Source organism: Myodes glareolus, chromosome 6, assembly GCF_982192425.1.
Source record: "Myodes glareolus chromosome 6, mMyoGla1.1, whole genome shotgun sequence".
Classification (NCBI taxonomy): Eukaryota; Metazoa; Chordata; class Mammalia; order Rodentia; family Cricetidae; genus Myodes; species Myodes glareolus.
This window is the reverse complement of record NC_142031.1, coordinates 85,936,673-85,961,112: the sequence shown is the minus strand read 5'-3', so window position 1 is coordinate 85,961,112 and position 24,440 is coordinate 85,936,673. Positions and strand designations below refer to the sequence as shown.

The 24,440-nt window shown below is 39.2% G+C and overlaps 1 protein-coding gene across 2 annotated transcripts in view; it reads right to left on the bottom strand.

Annotated features, from left to right (window-relative positions):
• Thada (THADA armadillo repeat containing) overlaps window positions 1-24,440 on the bottom strand; it is a 318,719-nt gene that overhangs the window by 268,474 nt on the left and 25,805 nt on the right. For both annotated transcript variants that reach the window (XR_015738149.1, XM_087907299.1), the window contains exons 16-22: window positions 22,625-22,779; window positions 19,279-19,486; window positions 15,915-16,050; window positions 15,499-15,635; window positions 12,705-12,863; window positions 10,389-10,546; window positions 2,744-2,853 (exon numbers count right to left, since the gene is read on the bottom strand). Coding sequence is in view for 1 of the 2 variants with exons in the window: in XM_087907299.1 (XP_087763425.1) it covers window positions 2,744-2,853; window positions 10,389-10,546; window positions 12,705-12,863; window positions 15,499-15,635; window positions 15,915-16,050; window positions 19,279-19,486; window positions 22,625-22,779 (1,063 nt within the window). In the remaining variant the exon portion in view is untranslated. The remainder of the gene's footprint in view (window positions 1-2,743; window positions 2,854-10,388; window positions 10,547-12,704; window positions 12,864-15,498; window positions 15,636-15,914; window positions 16,051-19,278; window positions 19,487-22,624; window positions 22,780-24,440) is intronic.

Sequence of the window (24,440 nt, the reverse complement as noted above, 5' to 3'; positions counted from 1 at the left end):
GATCATGTTGTCAGTTACACATCTGGTACAGAACACTCAGGAAGGACACAAACAGACCCCTTCTGAGGAGCCCAGCCTCCCTAACCAAATCAAGCTGCTGATTTGAGTCTGCAGAGGTATGGATCATTTGTTCCTGATGTTTCTGCCACCCATCATACTCAACTCTAAATTTTGAGTCCAACTCTTCAGTCATTTCTTCCCTCCACCTGTTCTCTTTTGGTACTCAAGTAAGCGTCACCTTAGAGCTGCCTGCTCCGTCTCTCATGGCTCCTGGAGTTTTTCTACTACCCATCACATGGAAAAAGACACTCTCCTTGGTGATTTGGGACATTTCTTTCTAACAAGTTTTTATCTCTTGCTATTCCCCTCTCTCGCAGACAGCCCTGGTTTTGTCCAGTCTGTTGTCCATGGTCAGTCTACCTCTTTATCTCTCTGTGTGAGACTCTTCCAGATGCTCGGGCTGTTCTCTCTCATATCTACAATAAAATCTTCCCACACTTTACATCAGTCAGTTGTTAGTTTATATGCCAACTAGGTCCAGTCTTCTAGCTACCCCACTACCCAAGGTGCCAGAAATGTGACCACAGCCAAAAGGAACCCCCTTGCCCACTACTTCATCTGCCAGCTAGAGGCACATTAATCAGTAACTGTCCAGAGGAAAACTACCTACCTTAGCCTTGCCCTGATTCCATCTCATAAAGTCAAGAAATGTAACAGAATGTCTACAGTTTTCCTTTGGGTCATTCAATATGTCATGTGTGGAGCTGTCCATACGAGGACAAATGTTAGGTGAAATACCCCATCGCTGTTCATCTCAGAGCCTCACCACCTCAGGCTTAGATTGCCAAAACTGAATCTAGGTACTCCCTAATAGTCATTAAAATCTATTGAGCCAAATGTTTGCAGCAATTCTTCTGACCAGAGGCCTGGAACATACTTCCTGTTAATATTCTGAGTTTTACCCTTGCTTATTTCCTAAACTAAACCATCAGCTCTTATTTGGAGACTATAACCAAGGATACATATATCCTTACCCTGGAAGAAAGAAGGCCATTCCTTGAAGTGAGGATGCAGCTTCAGGAAAGACATGCATGGAACCATTAAGGAGGATGCAGACACTGTCTAGTCAGACAAAATAGCTGAACCAATCTTATCCATCAATGGGGTGACAATCCTGGGGTTAGATTGTCCTCATACTTCACAAGCTCTTTAACAACAGAAATTGTGTCTCATGGTGAGGTATTCTATTTTCCAAGCCAAGCACAATACAAACTACACGGCTAACATTCACTAATTGATTTGAAAGAATGGGAGTATTTGCATTATGAGAAAAGAATACTCATATCATGTCTACAATAGAAACAAAGGATTGAAAAGATAAAACATTTTCTTTTTTTTAAGGATATACTTATGTACGTATATGAATTCTGTCTGCATGTATATCTGCATGCCTGCATGTCAAAAGAGGGCATCAGATTCCATTACATTATAGATGGCTGTGAGACACCATGTAGTTGCTGGGAATTGAACTCAGGACCTCTAGAAGAGCAGCCAGTGCTCTTAACCACTGAGTCAGTCAGCTCTCCAGCCCAGAAAAGAAAAAGTATTTTTCAAGGTCGCACTTTATAGATCTCAAGAGATGGCTCAGCATCTAAAAGACCTCACTGTGCTTACAGAAAACCAGAATGTGGTTCTTAGAACCTATTTCAGGCTGTCCACGAACACCTGTAACTCCAGATTGAGAGTGTAAAGTTCTTCTCTAGCTTCCACAGACACCTGAACTCCTGTCCACAGACACTCACTCTCTCCCTTTTCCTCTCCCTCTCTCTCTCTTTCTCTCTCTCTCTCTCTCACACACACACACACACACACACACACAATTAAAAATAAAATATAATATTTTTAAAGATCATTAGTTTAATATCAGGAACATTTTTAAAGGTAGTCTGTGTGACCTACAACTAACAAGACATTTTAGAAATGTTTTCAACAGCAGTGGGAGGCAAAGAGTCACAGATATCAAGACTGTGGATCGCTCAGCAGCCAAAATAAAATGTTTGCTGAAGCTACAAGACTGGCAACATGCTGTTTCCCTTCAAAGTTTCCAGGAAATAGAAATGTTTTCCTAAAAAATATAGTACCTTTCATTTAGAGAATGTTTGTCACAAATACTTCGTCATTAAGTAAGTAAAGGTTTCCTTACAAGTTATTTAGAGAAAATCTATTATATGAATGAATGAAATTTCTGGCACCCATAAAGTTAAAAATATACATTTGGTTAAATACATGAGATCTATCTACATCTCTGGTTAAGATCTATTATGTCTACTTATTGTTATTTCAAGACTTTTCTATAAAATTATAAAGAAATAGACAAAATCCTTGTTTTTCCCTGAAACAAAGAAATCCAGGATTATTTGATTCCAAACATCAAATTATTTTCAAACAGACAAAACATTCATTTAACCCATGGAAAGAAGCAGTAATCTCAGGCTTATTTTTGGCAAATCTTTGAGTGCACTTTGAATGAGCTTTGGTGAGAAAGCAGTGCAGGCTGGACATCTCACACCGCCATCTGCAGTCAATCACATGACGGAACCATGAAAGTCATCTCTTATGAGTTCTATAACCAGCCAGTCTTCATTCTTTCCAATGTAGAAAAGACACAAACAACATCCACTCCATGCATACAATCTAAAATCTGCTCTTTAAAAAACCTACACAAAAAGGATATTTGTTTTACCTGTTTAATATTTCAGTGAGTTTCACAAAACCAGTATAAGCCAGTTCAAATGCTCCTCTGTGTCTTGATTGTAAAAGGTGTTGTTTAAAGTAATCTCCTATTTCTTTTACCTTTAAAAAAAATGAAAATAATATTCAATTAATGCCAAATTTATAGATGCATTAGCATATATCAGCAATATAATTTGGAACCTGTACCTGGATATCCATCTAACATTGACTTATATGACAAATCATGTGTTGAGCACCTTTATGTTATTTTCTGAGATAGGATCTCGGACAGCTGAGACTGGCCTTGAACTTGCTATGTAGTCAGGGATAACACTGAACTCTTGTTCTTCACACCCCCGGTGGGGATTACAAATGTGTGCCACCACACATGCCTTAAGCTTTTTATAGCATCTCATTTAACTATTCATAATGAATTCCATGAAATAAACACTATTGTGTTAGTTTAACACTATAGTCTCCAATAGAAAACTTGGGCACAGAAAGACTATATAACTTAATCTAAGGTCATACAGCAAGTAAGCAGAACAGGAAACCAGGGAGTCTTCTATCTTTAATTGCTACACTAGAATGCCTCCTTATGCCAGATCTGCAAATTTCACAGTACAATCTGTTAGCTCATGCCATTCATTCAACATCAACAACAACAACAAAAAATCACAAAGAGTAACAAACTCACATTTATGATTCTAAGACAATTATATTTGCTCTTCAAATATTTTGCATTTATTATGGTAGAATATAAGTAAGAAAATTTACCATTCCATCCATTTTACAGTGTACAGTTCAATGACAGGAAGCACTGCTGAGCGCTAACATTATCCATGCAAAGACCATTTCATCTTAAACTGAGAGTCATGTCCATTCACATTACATTCTTGAGACTCACTAAGGTTACAAGTGAGGCTTAGTAAAAGGCCCTCCTACAAGTCAATAAGCAGTACTTTAATTCAACCATAGAAACTGCCAGGATGTCATGCCATCATTTCCTGACATGTTGTCTTTCTCTTAGGTATGATTAAACACAAAGCATGTCAATTAATTTTAAACAAAACATAACTGACAATTAGTCACATTGCTCTGAACAAAGAGAGCTGCCAAACTAGTTAATCCAACTTGGTTTATGTCACTTGGTGACAGGTTTGATGGCTGCTGACTTTAGAAAATTCAGGCTTTACATAAACTGGACCAAAGCAGTAATCTGCTAGCTGTTCACTGTGTATCTACAGACCACAGTATAGTAAACAGGGAAGTTGCCCAACAAGACCTCAGATCTGCTTGCTCAGAAACACCTTCACCTCAGCAGTGACAGGGTTAGTGTTCTGCATACATCAGAGCCACAACAGTGAGCAGTTAATGAGCGACCATACTCAATGGCTTCATTTTCCTCTTCTGTATACTGGGGCACTAAAGGCACTTACTTACCTCATGGGCTGTTGTGTTTAAATGAGTTAATGACAAGTTCAGAACAGGCTAATTATCTATAACCTAATTCAGTTCACCATGAGCTATCTGTTCTAACTAGAGGGAAAGCATCTACACTCTGTGTATCTGTTATAAAGAGTGCACAGACAGAGAGAAATGGAGACCAACAAAGAACCACACAAGCAGCGCATGATGAATTTTTACAAACTCTATTTCAGGCTAACACACTATGTCCTTCAGGTAAAGCTTTTTTCAAGCATCATTTCTATCATTACAGAAGTAAGAGGTTACTAAGAAGACATTTCAGAGCAGAGAAAATAAAGACAACAGTCTCTTAGTTAACTCTTTTCCCTAAAGTGTTTCAGATATTGTGACATCCTTCAATAAAGACGAACGCTATTCATGAAGGCTTTCTCTGAGGACTTGCAACAGCTCACTATCTTCTCCTTAAACAGAGGTCATTTTTTTTTCATTGCTTCCTTTATGCCAACTCCTTTCAAAGGACTAAACTGAAAAGCATGTAATAAAACTAAAGTGTCTAAAAGTATGTCTGTGGGTGGTCTTTCCCACATGGACCCTCAGCCCTAGGCAATCCCAACCTTAGCAGTCAGAATGAGACTCTAAGGACAAGAGTGTTATATAGACAATTTTTCTTCATCTTATTTCACATTTAATCTCCAAACAAACTTGTGAATTTTTGCCCTTGCAGGAATATAAAAAAATCATTGTCAAGTGTTTTTGACATCCTGCCCAATGCTGTGGCGCTTACAGAGGCAGACAAAGAAGATGAAAACAGGACGTGTGACCTCAGTAGGCTTTCAGTTTAGATCTGCAGAGAAAACTAGCGTGATGGGTTGTAATGAGAGCTGCACTACACTTTCAAGAAAGGCCCATCCACACTAAAATTAGACTACAGTTCATGCTTGCATCTTGCACAGGGTGTATGTGCCTACGTAGACCAAAAATGAGGTTATTTAATATGTGAAGAAGTTATACATTAAGCAAATAAACATTTACTAAGCAGCTGCTATTAACCAGACACTTGAATGGGTCCAGATCTAACATATGTAAGCTAGGTTAGCAGACCCAGATGAATGACTAAGAGGCTTTATACTACACAGCAGTGGAAAACAGGCATGAAGAGGAGGGATGAACCCAGTTCCTGAAGGTGGGAGAGTGCACAGGATAATGGGTTCTGTGAGCAGCAAATGGACAGAAGCACTCTACTGACACCCTCTCAGTGGATAACCAGACTACAAAGAACTGAGACGACTCAGACCATTCAGAAAATGGGTAATAATAGTAAGAAGCAGAAACAGAACTTTAAAACCTTAGATTGTTTATTTGTGTGTATGTATGCGTGCAGGGTGCCTACAGAGATCAGAGGACAGGTGTGGGTTCCAGGGATCAATCTTGGTGAATGCATTTTACACACTGAGCCATTTTACTAGCCCAGAAATTTTCCATTTAATCTTTAAAGTGAAAACTCAATTGTTTCATTAGAAACCATCAAGTTTCTGAAGTTCAAAGAGTTTCTTTATAGATAGTGTATTTTTTAAAAAAACAAACTTTTAACATAAAAAAATAGACTCTCCCAAGATGTTTTATTATTATTTTTAACTGAGCCAGAATCTCATTCTACTGTTCAGGCTGGGCTGTAGTCACAGCTGAGGCTGGCCTTGAATCCCTGAAGATCTTTTTGCCTCAGCCTCCCAAGTACTAGGATTACAGCCACGAGCTAACATACACACATCTCAGGATATTTAGAAGAAAATGAAGGTAAAAGTGAATAAAAAAAAAATAAGATACTGATTTTTAATTTTAAAATTAAACATGTCACTATCATTTAAATTGAACATATCCTACTTAGACGTTTTATAAAACTTTAAGCAAACTGGCATCTTTTATGGATTTATAGGTCACAAATATACAGGGAAACAGCTACATGCCATGTCTCCAGCATTTATAGTTTACCATCAGATAAATTAGCAGTCTATAAATCTCTCCTTTTGGTTTGACTTTGTACTATAAAATAGGAGCCCTTAATTCAAATTCTGACTTGAAAACAAAACCATTTCTTATAACCCTGGGGATGTCTACAGTCATTTTGGTTACATGGCATGCTTCACATTTAAATCCTAAACAATAATTAATGTTTAAAACCATTCCTTCTTTATTTTAATGATTTCTAAGAGAATTTCCTCAAACTGTTCCTCTATATAACTACAATGGTTTTCTGGTGTGCAGACACTGTCTGACAAGGAAGTTTAGCTTTTGCTTTTTTGCAGCTTCTCAACATGAGCCACTTTAACCTTCAGGCCTGAGTTTTCAAAGTTAATCCGACTTTGTTTCATTGGTATATTAACTAAGCTCTTTGAGGGCAGAGAACCACATATAAGTCTTATTTATGTTCCCACAATATCCATGTAGTAAGACAGTTGATAAATAAGCAACTAAACGATGATGTGTTTTCTCTTCTAAAGTTCACTGCAAAGCCTAAGAGTTTTAACTTTCAGGCTGGAGAGCTGGCTCAGAGGTTAAGAGTACCTCTTATAGTGTTCTGCCATAAGTCCTGAGGCCAATTCCTGGCAACCACATGGCAGTTCACTATCATCTATAATAAGATCTGGTGCCCTCTTCTGGCATGCAGGCATACACGTAGGCAGAATACTATACACATAATAAATAAATCTTTTTGTTTGTTTGTTTTTTGAGACAGGGTTTCTCTGTAGCTTTGGTGTCTGTCATAAAACTAGCTCTTGTAGCCCAGGCTGGCCTTGAACTGACAGAGATCAGCCTGCCTCTGCCTCTTGAGTGCCAGGATTAAGGGCATGCATCACCAATGCCCAGCCATAATAAATAAATCTTTTTTAAAAAAAGTTATAATTTCCACTTATTATAGTTCAATATACTTATTTGTAATTTCTAAAATCTAAATATGAACAAATAAAACAAAAAGGTAATTCCTTTATGACTTATGAATACTAATAAATGTAAATTCCATTTGTAACCCATTAAAAAAATAAATAACAAGAGAGGAAATGCACCAACATGATTAGCATTACGAATCACTCAAGCAACAGAATCTAAAGCAGGCACTTTCTACTAGTTGGCAATATGTTTGTTCATGTGATTTCTGTGGCAGTAAGGGGTGTGAGGTGAAGCAGGTATGAAAATTTACACAGAAGGCTCTCTTTAGAAATATTAGATAAAATCTCCAATGAAATTGATACTCAACATAGAAGTTGTTTTAAAATCAGTGTCAGCCATTGCACTGGAAAGAGGCCCAACAAAATATCAAGTAGAAGTCTATCAGCAAAGTCAGGCTAGAACCCAGACACAGACCAGTGAGCCAGCAAACAGTGAGATAAGGCTGGGTGCACTGCTCACCACTGAAGGGTCTCGCCTTACAGCCCTCAGAGCCTCTTTCTCTCTGCCTCTAATGCAGGAACACTATGAAAGACCCTTTCATTGTGCGATTAAGAAGGCAGGAGGAAAGTCAGACCTGCCACCGGGTGGACAGTTTCTTCTTGAAGAACTGCTTCACAAGAAGTGCTCTACTGGAAGGATTAGATATTAAACTTAAAAAAAAAAGTTATCTTTCATTGCTCTTTTAGCAGAGAAAACTGGCTTGAGTAATGGAGAAGGAGAAAATTTAGCTTAAAGTAAATGAGCTGCTCAGAAAAAAAGAGAGCACTGTGCTAGGTGAAGCCATGACGGAAAGGAGAGAACTGGATTCCTATCTGAGGGAGGCCAGAAACACACTCTGTGATCTTTGGCAAACCAGGTAATGAACAAGCAGGGCCTTCTGTTTCCTCTTATCTAAGAGCTGGAAAACATCATGGGGATGATTTGCCCACGAACCAAGCACTGGAAACTCAGAACTAAAAACAAGCACCTACTTTGCTATCATATAGCAAGACAGGTCACCAAACTGTCACCCTTCTTTCCTGCCAGCCTGTTGTAAATCATTTTCATGTGTATGCTATTTAAGTGGCCAACCCTTAACAAAGGCCATAAAATTAGAGTGATCTCAAAGAACTGGGTAGGAAAGGTGAGAGAGGAGACTAGAGCTATGTATCAGCATTTTAGCTACAGAGGTGAGTCTGGTGTAGTCACATTCATCTGACATAATTCTCAAACTGATGGTTTTGTTACCAGCTACAGCAAATGTAGCTTTGCCAGGGCAACTATGTCCTTGGATGTATGGATTTCCCTTAGGTCTGGCCAGGCACCCTGATGTAAACTGTGCTCCTCTGTCATTTTCATTTGTCATTCTGAAAAGAATGAAGCACATGGGACCATTTTTGACTCATAGAAGCAGAATTTAGAACTGGCTGTATTTCCAGCAGTTGGAAGGCCAGCCTGGGCTACATGACAAGATCTTGTCTAAAAGCAAGAAAATGGGACGATGAAGAGCTGGCTCGCAATTAAGAGCACTGCTGTTCTTGCAAAAGGATCCCAGGGTTCAGTTTCCAGCATCCACATGGTGGCTCAAAACCATCTGTAATTCCAGTTCTGGGGATCTGATCTGATGCCTTCTTCTGGCCTCCATGGGCATCAAGAGCACAACTGATGCCCATCTATATGATAGCAAACATTTATAATAAACACACCTAAAATATCTAAATTAAAAAAAACTTTAAAGAAGCATTTTTTTTTGTGGGCTCAATGTTCCTAAGCTAAGGCGTTTGTTTAAAAGTCAAGAGAACCAAGAGTAAAGCTTTCCAGAGACAGTTTCTGACAGCACACAGCAACTATATGTGCTCTGATCCATATCAAGACAGTAATGTCTTCTCATACAGCTACTTGTGAGCTTATCATGTAAAAAGCACACTGGAAAACTGTGTGGAGAGTAATGTTTTTATCTTAATGGGCACACAAATTCATACAAATAGCTACTGAAGAATTCTTTAGTTCATACAACTCTTTATTTGTTATTTTTAGTTTTTTTTTAAACACCAAACATCTCTTTTACATTAGCTCCCAATTTAACACAGCTGTTACACATAAATTCATTACAATACAAACTTTTGATGTAATGGAAAGGGTGTTAAGGCAAATAATTTTCATGGGGCACTTTTAAGCCTTTCTCAGTTAGAGTAAAAAGCAAAATGTATTTTCCTCAATTTGTCCTTGAAAAGAGAAGCTGACAAGGGAAATAGCACATGCTTACTTCATAACAAGATAGTGGGTTCACCCAGTGAAATGGCTGATCACAACTGGGTTCCTCAGCAAACAGGCATTGGCCCAATTACCAGTCAGAGTAATGGCTCCAAGTAACTCTAGAGCACCAAGGCCTACTTGATCTGGAAGAGACTGAGGAACATGCTGCCCACAATATGCTGCTCGCCTTTGCCCTGTGCTTTTCCAAGGCCTTCTTGCAACATCACTGGCCCAGCTGTTAGCCAGATGCAAGCACACGAACCAGAGTGTGAGAATAAAAATATTAGCATTATTTCCATGGTGCTAGTCGCATGGTTATTGTAGAAATAACCAGCATTAGCATACTACAGCATTTGTTTTGTTCTTGAATGTTGTAATACCCTACGGGGGAAAATTATCTTTATTTGAAAAAGGTTAAAAATGAAAGTGCATGCTATCTATCTTTGCTGGAAAACTGTGGGAAATGGATTTGTTGAAACCATATGGAAAGGAAGAAGGAATCAATTAAAAACAAAAATCTAATAAATCTACAATATTTCAAAATGAAATGCTTGTGGTGAGCTAGCTTCTTGTAAACACAGCACTAGATCCCTGAACAGCCCCAGATGCTGAGCTAACTTGTGGTCTGAAGTGAAAGTCTGTCAAATGCATTAAGGAATGCAACTTTACTACTGAAGGGGGGGTGGGGAGACAACAGGAGAGCATGACCAACCAATGTTACATTTATTCCTTTGAAATTTTTAAGAGACGGGGGCAGGGAGTGTCTTACTAAATAGATAATTTCAGCTAGAATTCAAGTTTACATACGTTAAAAAGAAAAAACTATAATAATGTTGGAGTCAAAAGTGAGAGAAATCTATAGTTACTGATATATTTCTTAAAATGCCATTATTTTAAAAATATACTATCTAATACCCTAAAATTACTTTTTCAGTTGGCATCTGTAAAATCTTTAAGGTCCCAATCTGTTTTTAAAAGTTGATCTACAAATAACAGCCTATGCCTTACCCAAAAACAACCCCTGGTGGAACAGCCATCCACCTTACCTGCTGCACTGTTAATAACCCACTAGAAGATTCTGAGACAGGTCGCATGGGGAGAAGCTGGCAGAGGGTGCCGAGAAGTAAAGCGACTTCCTTCATACTCCTCCAGCAGCACACCAGGACCATCTGAGCAGTGACGTCACATGTTCTTCCTTCTCTACCTAAGGAACAAACAAACACTATTGCAACACTAGCTAGGATTCCTCACATCCAGGTTTCTTAGCACACACTTACTCATAATTCCTCCAAGAATGATCTGTTTGAACAAACCAATTTGTCATATGTTCTGTTTATTCAGAGAAAACAAAACAAAACACGCTAACATTTGTAGAGAACATGCTATGAGAATGAAGCATGCTAATTTTTTAATTTGTTACTTTCAAATAAACTTAAAATGAAACACAACACTGCCTCAAAACTTAGGACTAATATTTGAATATTAATAAAACAAATTTTCCATCTCTCTGGCACCATAAAGTATTACACAGCTGAGCATTTAAAAAAAAAAGTACTTCTTGTTTACTTTAGTGAAAATGGTTGTTTTATCAGTTAAGGAATGGATAAAAATTTTGTTGTTTTAGTTTTGCTTTTTTATATACAGTATCTCCTTATGTAGCTCAGACTTCTCAAACTCACAAACCTCCTTACCTAGGATCCTGAGATCCTGAGTGTTAGAATTACAGCATGGGTCTACAAGAGCTAGTTCTAGGACAGGCTCCAAAATTACAGAGAAATCCTGTCTCAAAAAACAAAAAAAAAAAAAAAAAAAAAAAGAATTACAGTATGGGCATCTATACTGTGAGAGAGAGAGAGAGAGAAAGAGAGAGAGAGAGAGAGGAGGGAGGGAGCTAGATGGATGGATAGTAGGTAGATAGGAAGGAAGGAAGGAAGGAAGGAAGGAAGGAAGGAAGGAAGGAAGGCAGGCAGGCAGGCAGGCAGGCAGGCAGGCAGGCAGGCAGGTAGGCAGGCAGGCTGGCAGGCAGGCAGGCAGGTGGATGGATGGGCAGACGGACAGATAGACAGATAGATGGGTGGGTGGATAGATAGCAGATACAGATAGATAGAAAAGCAACAGCAAGTGCTCTTAACCACTTAGCTACTTCTCCAGTCCCTAAGACAGAACATTTAATATGTTTTTTTGTGTTTTAATGCACATGGGTGTTTTGCTTTGCCTGCTTGTGTATCACCACATGCATGACTGGTGCCCACAGAGGCCAAAAAAAGAAAGAAAAAAAAAAACAAAACAAAACACTGGATCCTCTGGAATTAGAGTTACAGACAGTTGTGAGCTAGCGTGTAGGTGCTAGGATTGCACCCAGATCCTTCAAAAGAACAGACAGGGCTCTTAACTGCTCTCTCTCAAGCTCCAAGACAAAACTTTTAAAACCAAAAGAAAATAATAATTATCTTTCAAAGTATGTTTAAATCACATGGCAAATGAGCTAAATGTCCTCCTACTTAACTTTATTTTATGTGCATTGGTAGGAAGGTATCAGATCCCCTGGAACTGGAGTTACAGACAGTTGTGAGCTGTCATGTGGGTGCTGGGAACTGAACCCAGGTTCTCTGGAAGAATTGCCAGTGCTCTTAACCACTGAGCCATCTCTCCAGTCCCAAATGTCCTCCTGCTTATTTTCTTATCCAAGTTCTAGGTGTATTTTATTACTAACACTAAAAAAGAAAATTCTATTAATGTAAAAAAGGAAGTTAACAAAACTGGCTTTTAAAAGGAAAGCTCCCTAAGCTAAAAGAATAAATGCACTAATAAATACACAGTATGGACAGAATGGCTTATATACAAAATGGGAGCTGGGTAGAACTGGGGAGGATATGGAGCATGACTTTACACTGTTTAAAATTGACATTTCGGTATTACAGTGAAAACCTATAACTGTCATTTTAAAAATATAAATTGCAAAGAGAATTTTTTGCAAGTCGATAACCCCACCTAGTGGAGAATATAGCCACAGGTCAAATCACTAAGAAATTACTTCTTGTGATCTGGTGGTTTGATATAACACAGAAGCTCACATTCTGCTTGATAATAAGATTTCCTTTATTTATGCTGACTTAAGAACTCCCAGAGAAGATACTGTGACTGTGCAGAAGGGAGGAGGTGAGGCCGCCCATGTCCAGGTCCATCATCACCATGTGTCCCTGCTCTCCCGGCTGGGCTGTTAAAGAGTTTTATGCTCGTTGGTACAACACTTGTCTAGCATGCCTTACAAAGCTTTGAGCTCAAGCCTCGGAAACACACACACACACAAACAAAACACAACACCTCACTGATTACAGTATCAAGTATTTCGTGTATCTTACCTTTGATTTCTGCAAAGCTATCAATATTTGAGACACTGGTACTCAAGTCCTCCAAATCAAAGCTATCATGTTCTTTCAGTATTTTGGCTTGGTTGAAGTAAGCATTAGTATCCCGAGGCTGAATTTCATTGAGAATGACTTGCAAGCGGCTTGCTGACTCTGAAGAAAAGATAAGTATGCATGAACGCCAAGTTCCAGGTCATGCAGATTTCCCTCAACTAACTCAAAGTTGCTATAGTTTCCAACAGCGACAATCCCTGAGCTCACAGGATGGCCAGTATGAAGTTTTTCATATAGGGTCTTCATGATATTAGAGTGTGCTCTTAAGATATGACATGACAACAATGCAGTTCAAACATCCACCATTCAAAGACTGTGATCGCTGTTTTCCTTACAGTTACAGAGCTTTATCATGTGAGAGAAGTAAAGTTTCATTTCCTAGCCTAAAATATAAGTTACCAAGATTGAAAGATAAAAAATGTGTTGTGATAGCTAAAAAAAAAATCAATACCACACTATCTTTTGTAACATAAACATAGAAAAATTCCATATTTGGTTTAGAAAAGCTAAAGATCCAGCCTTCTCAACATGATGCACAGTGCCAATGTTTCATTAAGTATCTTTTAGCAAACTACAGGTGCTCACTGTGAGTCACCAATGCCTAGAACAAACCTGGCTCAATACAGAGGTTCAGGGAATTGGGCCAAATGAATGGGAAGATGGATACAGGTAGCTAGAAGCCACCCAAACTCTAATTTTTAAAAAGTACCAACAGGTGCCGGATGGTGGCGGCGCATGTCTTTAATCCCAGCACTTAGGAGGCTGAGGCAGGAGGATCTCTGTCAGTTCAAGGCCAGCCTGATCTACAAGAGCTAGTTCCAGGACAGGCTCCAAAAGCTACAGAGAAACCCTGTCTCGAAAAACCAAAAAAAAAAAAAAAACCAAACAAACAAAAAAAAGTACCAACAGGTAACCAATCACATGGAACAAACAAAAACATTTAATAGGAGATATAGATGGTATATATCTATTCAGAGAAGTGTGGGAAATATACAGGCTCAAAACTGTGTTCATAGGCATTCAATAAACACATTATACTCACTGATGCTTCCCTGAAATTCTGTCAAAAAAGCTAATTTTAATAGCCAGGAAAAAATAACACTACCCCCAACTCCCCACCCCAAAAGCCAAGAGAAGAAGAGAAAGAGAAACAATTAGAACAAAATTTTAGCAATCCTATCTATCTAACTATGGCTCTTTGCAAGGGAGTTCAGGATATATGACCTATAAAACAAGAAAGAAGTATAAAACATATATATAATATTTATATAAAATATAAAATATTCTTCCCCCTCAGGAGCTGGGAGCAGAATTCAGGAAAAGTCTGTGAGATAAAAAGAGTATCTAAGATCAACCTTTCTAAATTTAAAATCTTTTTTATTCTTTCAAAATTTTTTCATGCAGTAAATTTTGATCATATTCTTTCCCCTCCCAAATCTGTCCAGCTCCTCCCCACCTACTCTTAAATAACAATAACAACAATAAAACCTCTTATGCATATTCACACGATCTACCTACATTAGGGAACTGAAACATTCAAGATTGCTCATTTAGAATCTACCAGTATTTGCCTGAGCGAAATATTCAAGATGTACTATCTAAGTAGGAAAACTAAAGTATCAAAATTCGGTATTTAGATTAACATGCGCTGAAGTAATGAGCCGTCTTGGTATCATGAATCATCACTAAATTTCACCACAAGGCAGGAAAGCACAGGCGCCACTCCAGCACAATACGTTCCATGAAGGAGCGCTCCAGGGGAGAAAGGTGTTAAGAAACAGGCTGGAGAGAAAGCAGGTGCAAACCACTACAGGACATGGGGGAAGAGCACTGACCCATCAACGTGGGTCAGAACAAGCGGCTAGACTGTGTGCCATTCAAATGATAAATTACATGACTAGGAAAAGTCACTTGACCTTTATCAGAAGGAAATGGAAGAAGGTAAGAATACAGGGAAATCCACAGGGAAGGATCTAGGGTAACCTAAGAAAACAGAAAATGACATGGAGAGGACAAGAGGATGCAGAGAGAAAGGAAAGAGATTTAAGAGTTTGTAAGAGTAAGCCTGAAAGAAAAGAGAAATGCACTGGGTGTGAGAAGGGAGACTGCCCAGCAGTCCTAACCCTCGACTTGCATACAGATTCATGGTAGGAAAATGAGCAAAGATGCAGAGATTGGGAAGGCAAAAGCAGATAAAAGTTCCTGAGATCAATTCTGGATAACTATTTCCTTTCATTCATTCCCATCAATTGGTCTTGGTTCATTTCAGATTTTCAGTAAGTGGTCTTCTCTGCCCATTTCACGTATTTGTACTACCTAGTCTGAAAAACAATGCTATAATACCCAACCTATCTTCTTCATCACCTGGGGCTTTGGAGTTTGGGGTCATTTTATATATACACTGTTTGTAACTCTCTTTTTTCTTTTGTCTTTTTTTATTTTAATTTTATTCAGTAGGCAATGGTTATATATGATAGGACTAATGATGAATATAATTTCATAGCATACTCTGATCATATTCTTTACATTACCCTCCCTTGTCCTCCTCACTCGCACTGATCCCCTTCTTTGTCCCTTTTCTTTTTCTTTCTCACTTAGAGAATAACAGTAAGTCTGCCTGTGGGAAGATGGGTGAGTATGTGCACAGGAGCAAAGGCACCTTACCACTGACTACACTGCTGTGTAAAACTTCTCTCCTGCTGGGGGCTATTCATACTAGTTAGAAACTGCTGACCTGAGTCAGTGTCCATAGGGATGAGGCCTTCCGGGGAGGAGCTCTGGATGACAGGAGACACCACAGCAGAAAGCCTGTAGGACAGCAGCAAAAGCCTCTCCACCATGAGCCTCCACTCACTCACCAACTGCAGGTCACTGCAACAACACAGTAGAGACATGATAGAAAAAGCAAAACACTCAGTTTAGAAATGAAATTAACATAAAAAAGAGCTGCAAGAATTTATGGCTTAAAACTGTGTGGTATATGAAATATTAGGGACTTAAAAATATACATATATGGGTAGATAATTAAATCTAATTTTCAATCTTTTTAAGACAACATAACATTCATTTCCAAAAACAGACTCCAATAAGAAGCTAAATGCCAGACACAAGTGTATTTCTAAAACAAGATATAGTTGTGGGTATTCTTACTGTAGAGGCAACTTCTGAAAAGCTCTTGTTATACAGTGGACTCTTCCATACATTGGAAATGAGGATGCAGCCTGAAGCAGGGAGACCTCAGCCTGAGATATCTCATCCTCAAGATTTTCCATCAAGCATTTAATAACTAGAAAAAAAAGCAAAGAGAAACTGAAATAGCCTCAATTATATATAAAACACATTATAATTTATTTAGAGAAAAAGAACACACCCAGCTCAACTAACTGTTACACTACAAGCAGTGATTCTCGACCTTCCTAATGCTACAACACTTTAATACAGTTCCTCATGGTGTGCTGACCTGCAACCATAAAATAATTTCATTGCTACTTTATAACTGTAATTTTGCTACTATTATGAATCATAATGTAAATATCTGTGTTTTCCAATGGTCCTGGGCTACCCCTGTGAAAAGGTTGAGAACCATGTACTAGAGGTCTGTGAGTGTACACAAATGTACAAACGTGCATATGTACAGCCGGAAGACAGGTCAATGCTGGATACCTTCCCTGATCACTCCATCTCATTTTCTGAAGAAAGATCTTTCACTAAGCCTATGGCTCACTGACGCAGCAAGGCTGGCTTGCTGGCTGGACAGCTTCAAGATGCTCCCTATGTCTGCCTACCCAGGCTGGAATAACAAATGCACATTGCCACTCCTGGCTTTTTCCATAGACACTGATGATCCTCAGTGTGCACAGCAAGCGCTCTACCAACTGAGTCAGCCTTCCAGCCCCTAAGTCACAAGTTTGAATCAAAGACTTCAGGGGTATCAAAGCCTGTTAGCAATTTCTAGTTAAGACACTGTTAAAGAATGGAATGCAAGCCAGGTGGTCGTGTACGCCTTTAATTCCAGGACAGAGGAGGCAGGCAGATCTCTGTGAGTTCAAGGCCAGCCTGATCTAAAAGAGCTAGTTCCAGGACAGGCCTCAAAGCTACAGAGAAACCCTATCTTGGGGGAGGGGGGCAGAATGCATTCACTTAACTGCCAGTTTAATGAAACTCACTCTGAACCAATCCTTTTAGATACCTTCTAGCTGAGTGTCAAATTTCAGGACCATGTAGCATGAACTATTTGGCCAAAAATGATATTTAGTAACAGTGTAATCAAGATACAATTCAGACACCAAGCAATTCACACATTTCAAGCGCACAAATTGAGCACAGTTAGATGGCTCAGTGACCAAAGGAGCGTCCAACCACACATGACGGCCTGAGCTGGAACCCCAGGGCTCGAGGGATGGAAGAAGAGACTTGGCTCCCAAAGTTGTACTCTGACATTCACTGTTACACATGCATACACACATAAATACAGTAAAATCAAGAGTGTGCAAGTCATTTTTTTCTATATACAAACATAAGTACTATTCTAGAACATATTTACTGCCCACTGACACATACACAAAACTAAAACAAAAACCTTCACTCAGAGCAACAGTCACTCCTCTCATGGTAGCTCTACTCTGGCTCTGTACTGACTTATTTTGTCTGTATAGATATGCCTATTCTTAGCCAGGTGTGGTGATATACACCTGTCTGTAGTCCTAGAACATGGGAAGCGAGGTAGGGAGATCAGGAGTTCAGGACCAGCCTGGCTACATAGCAAGTTAGAGGCCGGCCTGGGCTATATGAGATCCTGTCTCAAAAAAACAAATAGAAAAAAAAAATTTTTTTTTTTTGCTTATTCTAGACTAATCATAAATAGAAAAGAGTAACACAAGACTGGCTCCACTCACTTGTCATAATGCTTTCAAAGTTCATCAAAGCTGCATCAATAACTCATTCTTTCATATGGCTGAACAGGAGTCAACTATACAGGCCTAACACATTTTTACTTACTCAGCAGTTGATGTGCACATGGCTTATTTCAACTTTTAGAAAAGTATGAATAATATTTCTACGAACATTCTTGTACAATTCTTGTCTGGGCTTATGTTTTAATTTCTCTGGATATTTACAGGCTAAATGTTTGTGTGCATACCCTCGACCCTGGCAGTGCATATTCTATTTTCATCACAACCTCAACAACATTTATACTTTCGGGGTTTCTATTTAGATATCACACTTGGAATGAAGACTTTCCTCTCTGTGATTTTGGTCTGCATTTCCCCCTATACTGTGTTGTTTCCTGTTCTTGCTGTTCACTTGCCTAGCATGCACAGTCCTGGGCTCAATGCCTGGTACTGCACTGGGTAGGGCAGCAGAAGCAGAAGCTCAAGATTACCATTTACTACAAAGCAAGTTTCAGGCCAACCTAGGCCACAAGAGATCCTATTTTAAAAAGAGAGAGTAGAAAGTTGGGGAGGGAGGCTGGAGAATTGTCTCAGTGTTATACAAGCAGGAAGCTCTCAGTTGGAATCACCAGCACGGATATCAAAGTTTGGCATGGCGGCACACATATGTAACCCCAGTGGAGAGATGGAATGCAGAAACAGGCAGAATCTGGAAGTTCCCTTGCCAGCCAGTCAAGCAGAAATGGCAAGCTCCAGGTTCAATGAAGAGATTCTGCCTCAAAAATTAAGGTGAGGGCTACAGAGACAGCTCAATGTTATCTTGCCATGCAAGCATGTAGGCCTGAGTTCAAATCCAAGAGCTGGGTGTGGTCAGACGCCTACAACCCTCGCACTGTGGAAGACATGAGGATCTCTGGGGCTTGCTGGCCACTAGTGCAGTCCCAGGTTCAGTGAGAGAACTGATTTCTGGGAAGAAAACACAGAGGGATAGGACAGGACAGCAAATCTTCTCCTCTGGCCTCCATGCACATGCACACATGTATGCACACACCACACAAGTGCACTCACAAACAACATTTAAGTTTTAATGTTTTTAAAAATAACAAAATAATAAGGTGGAGAAGTGATTGAGGAAAATATCCCAACATCAAATTAACTGCTCTGCACAGATACAATGAGGATGATTTGTCTGTGGACACAGTGAAAGTAACATGAAAAAAGAAAAGATGCCCTCTTTAAAATGTGTCCATTAATGCACATTTGTGCACCTAATTATTTAGCATAAGTCTTCTGTTTAGCAACAGGTGGGCGTGGTGGCACACACCTTTAATCCCAGCACTCGGGAGGCAGAGGCAGATGGATCTCAGCTAGAGGCCAGCCTGGTCAACACGGCTAGTTCCAGGACAATTAAGGTTGTTAAATAGAGGGAAAAAAGAAAACAGAAGAAATAGGTGTTAAAGAAGAATAAACTATTAATTTGCATAAATGGTACTCATGTTCTTATGTGCTGGAAACTTTTAAAAACAAGAAAATATTGAACCACAGGGGACTCTAACCAAAAAGAAACTAACATAGAGGATTTGATAAATGACAGTGAAAGATGACTTCCTCTCAATACAAACCCACTAATGTGTTCCTTTCCAGCACAGCAGCCTTCTCTCCAGCCCCACATGTGAGCGACCATGCTGAGGAGGCAGAAAGGGAGGCTGGCAGGGCATCTTGCCATATCAGCAAGTTCAGCAGGTAGGAGGCAGTCACACAGTCGTACGGCTTCGTGCTGGTGCTGAGCTCCAACGCTGCCTGGAACAGGTCTTGCAGTTTCTCAGGATCCTAGAGCAGAGCACAGTCCCAATCACCATGGCAGAGAGGAACTTAAAGGAACAGTGTATTTAAGTTCATACCTACCATCTGGTATGTGACTCAGTATGAACAATAATGACTATGAACTGTTTTTCTCCATGAACATAGGATACTTTTCCTACAGTACTTGGTGATGACCATTAACCACTTCAGAGATGAAGACCCTGAATATAATGTCAATGGGGAAACTCAATGGGCAAACAGATACTGCTTCCCTGTGAACTCTGCTAGGCTCCCAGGCAGACCACCTTCTACTCTGAGCACAAGTTTCATTAGCTTTGTTTCTCAGTTTATGTCTTATCTGAACACCACATTACTGTTCGTTCCCCTTTTCCCTTCTCATAGAAATGGCTGCTCAAATGACAGAGACAAAGAAAGGCTCCTCATGGTATAACTCCATACAAACTGGAGAAGAAAGGGTCAATCAGACTCAGAAGTCTGGCAGCCAAACTCCTACACCCGTGCCTTACTTAAGACTCCACTCCTCGCTGTGCTAAAGAACACAGAGCAAGGGAAAAGTCACTGTGACAACTAGGGAAGGACACTGGGTTAGCAATGGACACATGGACCCCAGCCCCAATCAAACCATTCTGGACATCAGTGTTTAGTTACTCAGTATTACTGTGATTCTTTTTGGGTTGTTCCATAACTATCTAATGAGAGGAGTTAGAAACTCACTTCTGGATTTGATTATTAGTACGCTGACAGTGATGTCTAACAATTTCAAAACAGTAGATAGCAAATGTAGTGATCTGCATGTCAGTTTGTTTTTAATCTAAATTATTTTCTACTTAACATTTAATTTTCTATAAACTAAAAAAACTTTTGGTGGCCAAAAAATGAAATCTAATTACCAGGAAGTACTAAATAAACATCTAAGTCATCTTTCTAAGAATAAAATTTTAAACTACACTACCTATAAATCAGTAAGAAAATAAACAGTCTAAAAACAGACCACTTAGCTGAGCAGTGGTGGGGACGCTTTTAATCCCAGCACTCGGTAGGCAGAGGTACGTGGATCTCTGCGAGTTCAAGGCCAGCCTGGCCTACAAAGTGAGTTCCAGAACAGCTAGGCCTGTTACACAGAGAAACCCTGTCATAAAAACTTAAAAAGAAAACTGAGAATACTTTTATACCATTTAGAGCAAAATATTAATACAAGGAAGCCTAAAGATGGCTCAGAGCCTAAAAACCTGAATCAGAACCCTGGAATTCATATGGTGGAAAAAGATAAACAACTTCTGTAGGTTTTCCTCTGACCTACACACACACACACACACACACACACACACACACACACACACACACATCACCCCAGTAGCACACATGCACAAATAAATGAAAATAAAATTCAAAAACTTAAAATATTAATGTACTATAAATACACAAGATTTGCAGCTCCACAGAAAGATGGGTAGAAAACCAAATGAGTAGAAAAGACACATATCAGAAAGACATGCCATCATGAACATGTATTATATACACAGGGTAGTCAAGAGGTTCAGCTAGCACTCAAGGAATACTTAAATGTAAACTTACACTGTTCAAAAGAATGACATACTACATAGAATGGAGGACTTTTGAAATAAATAGCCAATATTTTAAAATCTTTCTTTAAAGAGGAGGTGGTTGATTCTTTTATTTAAATTACATTTATTTATTTATTTGGGAGTAGTGACCTGAAATGGACTTGTACACACTATGGTGCTCAAATGAAAGTCAGAGGACAACTTAAAGAACTGATTCTCTTCCTCTACCACATAGAGGTCAGGGACCAAACCCAGATTACAAGGCTGGTGACTGGCATCTTTACCTACTGGAGCCACCTTGTCTGCCTCATTTTAAAATCGTAAATGTTTATGTCAATGGCCAGATACTATAACTAAAATCCTAACTTAAACCACATGGGGCAGAAATTTCTTAAATCTATGAGTGCATGTTTATGGAATTAAAGATGTGGAAGTCCTCTCAGGGCCTTCACAGGTAGGAAGAACCAGTTCTTTCAACAGTTTACCTTCTCACTCCATATCCTTTCAAAAGTTATTTGAAAGGAATGAGGCATAGCTAATCTATATGATAAAAAGCTATACGTGATAAACAGTAAGGGAAGCTGTACTAATAAAAGAAAAGTCCACTTTTAAACTCTATAGGGCACAAGAGTTTAGCAGTGGATACCAAAGAACCTTCTGCTCACTAAGGCACCTGGAAGACTACAGATACAGCCAGATCCAGGGCAGCCATTCCTAACCTGGACCCAAGTCAGAACAGTGACATCCTGAGACCCTGTGATGCCAAAGACACAGAAACAACAATACGGTGCTGTCTTGGTAGACCCTGCTCCCCTGAATCTCACACCTATAAGATGGTGTATGGCTGCACAGCATACCCTAAATATAACCTAACAGCTGTTAGCCCCTCAGCCTCTTGGCCTCTGAAAATGCTAACAGAAGGCAAAGCTCTACCCTCACTATGGTCCTGGTGACCCCACATCCCCAGAACAAGTTAAAGAGGACAGTGCCTGGCTGGGTGTCCCTGCAGACCTACCCTATACCATGCCTTTACCCCTAATCCCATCTTCATGTCCTACCCCAAGGCAGGAAAAGCAGTGTCAGGGAGAGGGCTGGGGCCAAGCACCTCTGCAGAGAACTGCTGCTAGCCTCAAATAGTCTGAGGTTTCAGTCTCGGTTTAGCTACTGCTTAGAGGAAGACCAGAAACACATTCTCTACCTCATGTACACTCAGCTTCTCAGTCTATAATCAGGAAGATTATCTTTAAAACCTCAAAATTACCGTAAGTGATATGTTTTGAGCAAATATTACAAGTCCAAAGGAACTATGGAGACCACATAACTGAAATCTACCAATAATCTTGTAAACAACAAACCTACTGCCTCCTACGCCTCCCTTTCCACCAAAGCAGTTTTAAAAAGTATAGCTCAGTGATGTGGATTTTTACCATTTCCCACTCCTGTTAGACCAGACAGACAGAAACTGAAAGAAATACTCAAATAACCTAAGGAAGCAAAGACCCAGGACAATCTTGGGTTAATCCTAAGTTAAAATAAGATTTCTACATACACGCACATTTACATAGGTAAATCCAAATACCTGGAACTGTCCAGCTGTTACTGATGGCAGCTTCATCAGAAGGTCAAATGCTAAGGTTTTCACTTCTTCAAAAGTACTAGTAAAACATTCTATCAGTATTTGGAAACGGCAAGCATCAATGTCATGACTCAGCTGATACACTGTTTGGACGGTACCTTAAATTTTTAAATAAATGAAAACCATTTAAAAGTGAATCAAAAAAAAAAATCAACTGCCCAAAGTTATCTTGGTCAGATACTTATATAAGATCAGTACAAAATTCATACTTCCTACTTTACCCACAATAAAATTTCATTTCATCCTTTACACAGCATACACTATACAACAGCATAAATTGCATCTCTTCAAATGACAAAGTAAGTACTACAGCTTTACAAATATAAAACACATTTTTAAGTCTTAAAAATATTTTATTCCCTTTCAAAGGGTATGAAAGATCTCTCAGTTACTTTGAAAATAAAAATGAACCAATAAACTTAGGAACCCATTTTTAAAAATCATGATGCTAGATGACTCAGTAGTTAAGAGCACTTGCTGCTCTTATAGAAGACCCAGGTTCAGTTTCCAGCACCACATGGTATCTCACCTCCATCGGCACCTCCAGTCCAAAGAGTCCATTGCTGACTTCTGGCCCTGGTGGGCACCAGAAAGATAGAAGACACACATGCATACATACATACATACAGGTGAACATGCATGAACATATAATAAAAATAAATGTTTTAAAAAACTTGCTGACCTAAGATCCAAAGTCTTAGAGTCAACTGACAGACTGACAAGCAACGACATCCTATATGATCTTTTTATTTTCACCCATCCCCAATTCCTGGGATAAATTTGACATGGTTGTAGCACACATTTTTGTTATTGTTGTTTGTTTCTTGTTCTTGTTTCAAATTTCAAGACTGGGTTTCTCTCTGTAACAGCCCAGGCTGTCCTGGAACTTGTTTTGCAGACCAGACTGGCCTCAAACTCACTAAGATCCACCTGCCTCTGCCTCTCGAATGTTGGAATTAAAAATGTGCACCACTATCGCTTGGCTGCATACATTTTTTTAAGTTTTTTTTTTTACTTTATGTGTATGAGTGTCTACATATATGCATGTGTATCACATATGTTTCCAGTGCTCACAGAAATCAAAAGACAGCATGGATTCCCTGGAATTAGAGTCATGGATGGTTTGGAGTTTCCATGTGGGAACCAAGAATAGAACCTGGATTTTCTACAAAAGCAGGAAGTACTCTTAACCATCTTAGCCATCTCTCCAGCCCTGTGTTCAATATTTCTAATATGCTGCTGAATTTTGTTTGCTGGAGTATTTTCTTGAGGTTTTCTGAATCTATATTCATAAGAGATACTGGTCTACCGTTTTCTTACAGAGTCCTTATTTTTAATTTTTTTTAATTGCATTTATGTGCCACTGTGCACATGTAGAAGTCAGAGGATAATCTGTGGGAGTCAGTTCTCTCCTTCTATCACATAGGTAGGCTGGGCAGCAAATCACTGAGCCATCTTGATGACCCTTCTACAAGCCTTATTTGCTTTTCTATGAGTTCACAGAATGAATCAGAAGGTCATCCTTCCTCTTTAGTTTTGTGAAAGACTATGAGAAGGGATACTATAAATATTTGGTGGAATTTATCAGTCACTTGTCCCAGACTTTGCTTTGTTAGAATACTTTTTGATTTTATATTTGTTTTGAGACAAGGTTTTGATGAGGTAAAGCAGGTTGGCTTCTAATTTGAGATCTCCCTGTCTCAGTCCTTTAAGTGTGGGGATTAAAAGCATGTATTATCATACCCAGAGGCTAGGAGGA